Below are 9361 nucleotides of genomic sequence, written 5' to 3' on the forward strand. Positions count from 1 at the left end.
CTTCTCTTTTTTTTTTAGATACAAGTTTAAATAGAAGACCATGTACTTTCACTACAATAGGGGAAAAAAGAAAAAATGGTCAGCAGTTACACAAGCTGCCACACATAATAAAATTCAAAATGTATATACCACAGAAAATGTCAATGGGGTTTAAAGGTTATGCTTTATCTCATAACGTCCTTTTTATAATAACAACATCTGAATACCAGCATTTGTATTCAGTACTTTTGCTTTCTGTGTGCACATGCACTGACGCGTGTGTGTGTGTGTGTGTGTGAGTGTGTGTGTGCGTGTGCGTGTGTGTGTGTTTATATATCTGATCTAAAGCCCAGCCTCCCTCTGAGCCTCGTGTGTCGCTTCAATGTTTGATGGTGGTTGATCGCCTCATGAGATATACTCACAAGAGTCGATTTTTGCCCCCGCCACTCACACACATATCCCCAACCCAAACAAATCCCTTGAAATCTGGAAGAGAAACAGACACTGTGGAGCAGCTGCAAAACAGGATGCCCTTGAGAACAGGACACCCCACCCAACATGGCCTGAATAAACAGTTTTGTCAGAGAGCAGAGCGGTGGAGCAGAGAGCAGGCACGGGACAGGGAGGGATGACAAAGAGAGGGGGTGCACAACGCCAAGTAAAAGTTCAAGATGTCGAAGTACTCTGAGGTGACACCATAAACTGCCCTTGTTGTAAGGATGAAAAAGATACATGCTCAAAACATCCAGACCCCTTTTATGTGACCGTAACCTCAGCAGGGCCGTCGTCAAGACCACTTAAGTCAAGTCCCAGCCCAAGTTAGAGCAGCTTCGGGGTTCAAATGGGGACAAGACCGTTCTTTTTTGTGATTCGTGCATCTGCATGCATCAGCAGCACCTGCTTTGTATTACATTGCCGTTAGATTAAAGTAGTGCATCCTCATTTGTTTTTCTATAGGAAACTACATAAATATACCCTTAAAGTTGCATATTTATTTGCTAAAATCATGATTACAACTGAAAAACAGTATTATTATAATATGATTTATACAGCAATTAAAGGGACTGTTTGTAAGAATCAGAAATGCTTGTTAACAGCGACACCTGTGGCCGTTAAGTCAACAAAAGTCAGCGTCGGGCTCGCGCTTGTGCTCGCTCTCCATAGATATGAGAGCACCGCTCAAAACAGTGAGGCGACACACGTCAGCTAAAACCAGCTGCTTCCTGCTTCAGCCTCCCGACGGCGGCTGGTGGGAACAGGGGAGACACCGGAGTTTTGGTCGGAGACGATAACGTTTCTTGCTGCGGAGCCCCGTCACTTCACAAGACATGGGAAACCTCTGTTGGTTTGGAGGAGCTGCAGCAGTTATTTTTGCACAAACATCCACTGTACGTTCACTAGATATTCTCAGAGCTAGACTAACTCTTCTGCAGTGTGTAGTGTGCGCGCATGCACGTGAGAGTGGAGCGAAATAGCGAGAACGAGTGCGATGTGTGAGTGAAGGCAGGCAGGCAGGCAGGCAGGCAGGCAGGCAGGCAGGCAGGCAGGCAGGCAGGCAGGCAGAGGAGCAGAGGAGCAGAGTATAGCAGAGACTCCGGTCCTGGAGACCAAAGCTACGGTCTCCCCCGCGTCCTCCGACCGCGGCCAACACTGTTTTGCAAGACGGGCTTCACTAGATATAACTATACGGTTTTGATGCTTCCGTGTAGTTTGTGTTAGAGTCTTGTCTGAACAGCGTAGCCACACGCGAGCGCGCATGGGACACCGACCCGGATTGATTTATACGGGTAAGAAGTTACAAACAGTCCCTTTAAAAAACTATGTCTATGAAAACTACAAAAATATAATAATCTTTCCACACATTTGTGCATAAAACTACACTTCTAAAATGTGGATGCTTTCATGGCAAAGACAAACTATGGAAAAATAAGCATCACTAGCACCTGTAAATGACAGCTCGGAGCAGCATGTGAGGAAGAATTTTGCGTCTTTTTGGGGAACTGAACCTTCAGTCTGCTTTGAGAGCACCCCCCCAAAAAAATAAGATAACTCAGTTGAGACCAATATGGATATAGACATGGATTTAAATAAATACTGAGGTCATGAGTCTAAATTACTCCAGCAGAACCCCACCTGAGCAAGAAATTATAATAGACTAGGCACCAACCAAACTCTGTAAAGAAATTCTGAGTATTTAAGAAAAATCACAAAAGACATCATTGTATTTATTTACCCATTTAACTGTTCAATTATATTTTCTGTTTCTGTTTATATTTTAAGTTTATCGGCCCTAAATATGGTCAAAATGTTGTTTCAAATTTGTCTCTACATTGCTCGGTGTGTAATTCTGTTAGAAAATAATAAAGGTGTTTTAAGAAAACTATCATATCATAAGAATATTTAGTCTAATGTAATATCAGAATCAACCAAACCCAACAAGTGTGATATTTATGTAATCGAAGAATGTAAACCACCTCTTCATGTCATTAAACGCCCTTAATTCACAGAAATCATTAAACATTATTATTATTAATAAACATTTTGTGTGTGTACTCAATGGTATAGCTACAGTCCTGGCAAGTTCAAAGCTTGAAATAAGGGCAGCAGAATAAATAACTTCTTGAATATATGTTTTCAGAATATGATCTTGGACTTCTAGAAAGTTTTGCTCAGGAATTATGTTGTTCTGTAATTCACTTTCTCATGAATAACTCAATTTATTGTAAAAAAAAATTGCAGATAAAAATGCTTAAAGTCAAAGTAGATATATGAGAATTGCTCCTAAACAGGCTTTTCACTGTCACTTAAACAAGTTGCTAGCCAAGATATCAGTGTGTTATGACAAGATACTGCACTGAGCCAAAACGCAACCCAATAATCTGAATAAGATCTTATATTTTTTTTATAGTTATTATAGGGGTTAAACACTCAGCATAAAGTGTCATAAATGTTCCAGTCTGCAGTGGACTTTTGCCTCTAAACTATGTGCACTATGATAATATACTGTGTTATCAGTCATCAGATATTTTTTCCCACAGGTTTGGACTATTCAAGTGCCTTTGGAGGTTTTGGTAAGAAATGATTATTATTTTTTGCAGAGCTTCGGGGTGTACTGCATTGACACTCCAAAGTGCTCCAAAATCACACGTTAATGCTTTTGGGGATACGAGGGGGGGGGGGGGGGATTGCTCACAGTGGGCTGAGAGTAGATGGCGTAAGACGGAGCAAAGGAGCCAGAGGAGTGCAGGAGGAGACAGTGGAAGCGTGGGTCGGCCCCAGAGACATGAACTGAGTGGATGTGGAATGACAACACAAGCCCAATTAGTCTTGGATGCCAGGGCTGCTACAGGGAGGTCGGTGCAAGTGATCAAACCATTCATGCATTCAAGCACTCACCCACAGGCACTCTAAGCCAACAGCCTGGGCAAAGTTACTACAGTCTATCACTGCTGCTTCTGCTGGACTCCTGATCGCTCTCATGCTGCTGCCTCTGCTCGCCTTCCTTCCTTCCTTCCTTCCTTTCTCCTGAAATATGCTGCTTCACCCGTTCCCATTTCTTTTTTTTCCTCACTAATCCTCAGCTGCATCTCTGATCGGCCTCTCTTTTTTTTCACACACACTCGCTCACACACTCTCTCTTAAGGACATTAACACGCTCTACTTGAAAGCCTGTCCATGCCTAAACGCCGACAGTGCCACTCCCTCCGTCATCTACACCCTCCCACTTGTTTCCCATCCCCAGAGCTCGAGTATTACCTCATCCCACTCAGAGGCAAAGGAAGCCATGCGCTCCGTGGACGGCTGCCCAGAGCTGCAGTTAGACATGGACCCTCTGCGGCCGGCCAGACCTCCGTCCTCCTCTCCGAGTGGCGACGCCAACAAGTCAGAATCCGACTTGGACAGGCTTCGAATCAGCCCCAGGTCTGCGGGTCTGACTTTGACCACCGCTGTCACCGATGCTGAAACTTCTCTCGAGTCCTTGATGTCAGCTTTTGGATTGTGGATCACCTTGGCGGGGTCGGCGTCCTGCGTGCACTCTGCCATTGTTTTGGAGCTGCCAAGTGCAGCTCAGGGTCCTCAGTTTCCTGCAGTGTTCTGACTTGTTTAGTCAATCCAGAGAGTGATCCAGGATCTTTGTGCAAACTTCTAGTTGTGGAAAGCCACTCAATAGTACAGATTAATGAAGTATAAGTATTGTAGACTTGAGGAATTTGCCTCCAACTCATACAAAGTGCTCCTGTTTGGAGGGAAAGGAAGCATGTAAGTGAGAGACTTGTTGTGCACAGAAACAATCATCGAGGTCCACCCACTAGTTGTATCCTGTTGCCCTCCCCTTAAAGAGTGAGTCCCCCTCCTTTATCCTCTCAACTCTGACTTTCTGATTCACTTTCCCATATCCACATTGTCTGTTTTACTTATCAGGCCATGTGTCTGTGTGATGTGGTCATACAATAGCATACCAAGAGAATATTCCCAAAACAATTTGAGGAAACCAGCATTATAAAGCCTGGTGGTTAAAAACTTGAACTCATTTTATCATCCTCTTACCTGCTGACTTCTGTAGCCCTGTTTTCCCTGCTCCGTGTTTGTGCGTCTGTCCTGTCCTGAGGTTGTTTCCAGACTCTCCAGGAGGACCGGCTTTGTCCCGTACTGAGGATCAGAGGACGGGAGGATCCCAAAGCCTGGCCTTATTCAGACTGACAGCTGGGGTAATCAGGTTACTGACGCAGTGGGTGGCTGCCCCGATTTAAAAGGAGGGAGAGTCGGGATTCCTCCTTTTCTGTCTGTGTGTGTGTCTAAGAGTGTGTGTGTGTGTGTGTGTGTGTGCGTGTGTGTGCGTGTGTGTGTGTGTGTGTGTGTGTGTGTGTGTGTGTGTGTGTGTGTGTGTGTGTGTGTGCGTGTGTGTGCGTGTGTGTGTGTGTGTGTGTGTGTGTGTGTGTGTGTGTTTGTCTGCATGAGACTGAGGTTACTGAGTTGAGTTTACTGTCGTTATTGTGGGGCAGAAACAATTTTTTTGACCACTGCCATATAAACTGACACACATAGGCTATCTATACAGTATATATATCTATATATCTATCTATCTATAAGTACTTCACTTAAGTAAAAGTATGAAAGTATTACCATCAAAATATACTGAAATACTTAAATTAACAAACGTTATTGTACTCATTATGCAGACTGGCTCGTTTTCAGAATTATATACAATATGTATATATATTAGGGCTAATAACGTGTTAACGCAAATTTGTTTTAACCCCACTAATTTCTTTAACACATTAACGCAATCGATCTTTCAGAGGTTGTACTGGGCTCAGTTTTAAAGCTAAAAGATACTGGTATCATATGAAATTAGAAAACTTAAGGAATCCCTTGGTACCAACCACATCATACTAGCTTGTTGGGAAGAAGGTTAAAAAATGCTCCAAACTTGAGGAAAAACTGGCATGGCCATTTTCAAAAGGGTCTCTTGACCTCCGACCTCAAGATATGTGAATGTAAATGGGTTCTATGGGTACCCACGAGTCTCCCCTTTACAGACATGCCCACTTTATGATAATCACATGCAGTTTTGGGGCAAGTCATAGTCAAGTCAGCACACTGACACACTGACAGCTGTTGTTGCCTGTTGGGCTGCAGTTTGCCATGTTATGATTTGATCATATTTTCTATGCTAAATGCAGAACCTGTGACAATATTTGTTATTGTTTTGTGTTGTTAATTGATTTCCAATAATAAAGATATAATATATTTATATTTATATTTATTCAAATATATGTTAATAAGAGTTTTAAATACTTGACAAGTCTCTCTTTAAGGTACATTTTGAACAGATAAATGTGTGATTAATCACAATTAAATATTTTAATTGATTGACAGCTCTAATATATAGAAAATGCAATGTAAATGCATTAATAATGCAGCTGGCAAAGGTTGGGCTGGTTTTCACTAGTTTATATACTGCTGGGGAGTTGAATATATAATAATACATCATAATTTATTAGTTGATTATATTTTGTATTAATAATCTGAATCTGCAAAGTAACATAAGCTTTAAAATCAATGTAGTGCAATAAAAAAATACAGAGTGGAAATACTCAAGTAAATTACAAGTACCTCAAAATGATACTTAAGTACAGTACTGGAGTAAATGTACTTAGTTACTTTCCACCTCTCAGATCCGTCCATCTACATCACTTCTTGGCCTAACTCCCTAAGTGTCAATGACCTGAAGTGTAGCAGAAAATTTAGGGTGAAGCTTCTCCTATTTTTCATCTGTAAATCCCGCCTGACCAGGAGCTCCGGCTCCAGCACGCTCTCACGCACATATTTCACAATCACAAATCCAGTCTAGGCCAAAGTGGTGACACGGCGAAACAGATTTTGATGCCAAAATCATTAGATTACATAGATTTTCTCCACTTCTCTATGATATATTTGAAGGAAAATATCTTACTGATATCATTTACCAAACCGTAAATGCCATAAAGTGTTTTTTATTGTGGCTTGGATGTATAGGAGAAAAATTAACTCTTGGGATCTGCAGAGGAGGAAAATAAAAAATCAAGACAGGAAATGCTGCTATGGTAGGAAGTAGAAACAATCTCACACACTCTGTGCTATTCATGACTCTTCTCAAAGGGAGCTGATGCTGACAAAAGAGTCTCTTGTGTGGCATCCTTAGCATTCACAGGCAGCCGTAGCCGTGCACACTGCAGCGCGCCTCTGCGCCCTCAATCAGCCAAGTTCCTCGCATGCTCACCTCTTCCCTTTGGGCAGCGCTGGTGTGTGCATGACAGAAAGGATAACATCCTTCACTCGCCAATGAGGGTTCACGCAGCCACACACTGTTTAGCTGGCAATAACAAAAAGCCACATCTAATGAAGCAAGTTGAATTGCACATTTAATGATCTCTATGGCTGTGATGAGGATGAAACAGTTTAAATTATGTGCCATTTTAAACAATAGAGGCCCCAGAATACAACATGCGTCAAGATAATGATGTCTTCACGCCATATTAGAGCGACTAAAATAAAACATGCATCTCCTCCTTCAGCTGGCTGGCTGCTGAGCCTCGGGCTAAAGACAGTGGTGACTCATGAACACTCTTCTCCGACAAAGACATGCTTGCACGCTGTGCAAGTCACAGAGAGACAGCGCGTACAGTAAACACACACACTGGAGTGTTTTCATGAGCATGGTGTTTGTGTGTTGTGTGCTCCCTGACACACTGAGGCCTTTTCAGGATTCTTGTGACATTCTTTCCACCTGCCATACGTGTCCCCAGGTCCACAACTGACATTTTTTAATAACACTGCGCAAGTTCTAAAAGCACTTTTCTCACCACTCCAGCCTATGAATCATTATCTTTCTCTGCAATTTGGTGCCCCGCAGTTCCCACCTGATCAGCCGGCATTACAGAAAAGGAGAATGAGGCCACTGGGTAAAGATCTAATAAAGTTAATCAACCTAACCGAAGCTATTACCTTCAGAGAGGCTGTTTGGCTTCAAAACAAATCAGCAAGTGGCAATAAAATGTGCTGTACGGTTCCCTGTGTGCCTGGGAATCTACAGACCTAAATGACAGTTATATGCTGCTTCACTCTCTGAAATCCCACAGTGCTTTGCTTGGCTTGTGTTTTTCTCCTCGGAGAGTTTGAGCGGACGTTAACCCGAGAGTCGCGGACAAGAATGCTCTAACGCTGACCTTTAAGGTCATCTGTTCCCCGAGGCAGCAGGGATGCCATTCATCCAAGCTTTCATTTTCAGAGCCCCGAAAGGTGGGAATTCAAACTGTTTGTTACCAAACAAGCAGAGAAATCCAAGAAATAATATAATGCACAGGGTCAAGTTGTGCTCAGAATACTATAATGGTGCCTTCAAATGGGGTCGTGTTTACCGTGTTCACGAGGAGAGTCCATATGAACGCCCCCCTCTTGTGGTATTCACGACCTGGTAAATGGAAAGTTTCTGAAAGCTCCAAGTTTACGACTTGTAACGTGTTTGTTGACGTTGTCAGTAATGGCGGAGGCCATGAAAGTTAATTTTTCTGTAAATAGTAAGCGAATATATTGTAATTTTAGTTGTATATTGTAATTCTTCGTAATTGTATAATATGTCTGAGGAAAATGTTGATATTCCCAACTGCTCAATCTTTTTCCTCTGTCACTATGTATTTCCTGCATTATGTTACTACTTGATAGCTTGCTAAATTGTTAGCCTCTGTGGCTTCTAGACGCCGACAGTAACGTTAATATAATATATATATACAGTATATAACCACTTGAACGCCAAGCATATTGTGTACACGACTTCCCATGTTGTAAATACGACCTCACGAGTTTCATTTGAAGGCACCATAAATAAAGATGAAATTAACAGGCCAACAACATAATTTATATAGAATATGCATTTTGAAATAACCCCAAAACAAATTTGATATCCAGGCAGTAAAAGAGATGATATTTGCATTATTTTGGACACAGAGGTGTCTCACTTTGAAACACTGACTTCATTGTAAAAGAAACTTCAAAGTTGAGGGATGAAACAAATCACTTCAGTGGAGGCAACGGCAAAACTACCTGCTGTTAGCTCAGATTGGCTAAAGACGTGGCTCCTGTGAAAGCTTTCCAACAGACACGAACAGAGCTGACCTCTCAGCGGGGAAATGGGAGGGCAAGTGTGTATGGCTGAGTGAAGACGTAGCGCTGGATATCCATCAGCGTTAGAGAGTGGGAGAAAGACGGAGAGACCGGAGGGCAGAGATATAATCTTTTCTCAGCGTCTAACTGGGTTTAGTTGGTAATCTCGCTAGGTTAGTCTGTGAATTTCCTCAAATGCCCTCCTATCAATAGTATCTGCAACATCTGTAGGTTATGGGAAAATCGACAAGAGGTTCCCCACAGAGAAGGGATCTCTCTACTGGTGTAGAGTGGTTTACTGGCATTTTAGCCACGCTTGTGGCACAGCTCTGGATGGCAATCTTGGTTGGTCGGTTTCAGTGAGATGTCTCAACATTTATTGGATGTATTGCTGTGAAATTTGGTGCAGACATTCATGATTTTCAGATGATTAATCCCAAGTGACTTTGGTCAATTAAGGTTTTCACTTATTCATTGATTTATCTTAACATCTTCCAGATGGACTGGTACAAATTTTTCGGGACATTCATGGTCCTGCAATGACGAATCCTAATGACTGTGACTCTAGCGCCACCATTTGTGGTTTTGAGTGAAATATTCTTGACAACTATTAAAGGGATTTGGGAGAAATTTCATACAGACAACTTTGGTGATCCTTGACTTTTATCTAGCGCCATCATCAGGTCAAAATTTAAACATGTCCAGTACTTTGGTTTATGACCAGGTGGCAACCTCCGGG

At 42.3% G+C, this 9361-nt stretch overlaps 1 protein-coding gene across 7 annotated transcripts in view; it reads right to left on the reverse strand.

Moving 5' to 3' along the window:
- Positions 1-4251, reverse strand: part of anks1ab (ankyrin repeat and sterile alpha motif domain containing 1Ab) — a 50769-nt gene extending 46518 nt beyond the window's left edge. For all 7 annotated transcript variants that reach the window (XM_074640059.1, XM_074640029.1, XM_074640048.1 and 4 more), the window contains exon 1: positions 3736-4251. In XM_074640059.1, coding sequence (XP_074496160.1) covers positions 3736-4023 — 288 coding nt within the window. In that variant the 5' untranslated portion in view covers positions 4024-4251. The remainder of the gene's footprint in view (positions 1-3735) is intronic.
- Between the last annotated feature and the right edge of the window lie 5110 nt (positions 4252-9361).

Source organism: Sebastes fasciatus, chromosome 1 (genome assembly GCF_043250625.1).
Source record: "Sebastes fasciatus isolate fSebFas1 chromosome 1, fSebFas1.pri, whole genome shotgun sequence".
Lineage (NCBI taxonomy): Eukaryota > Metazoa > Chordata > Actinopteri > Perciformes > Sebastidae > Sebastes > Sebastes fasciatus.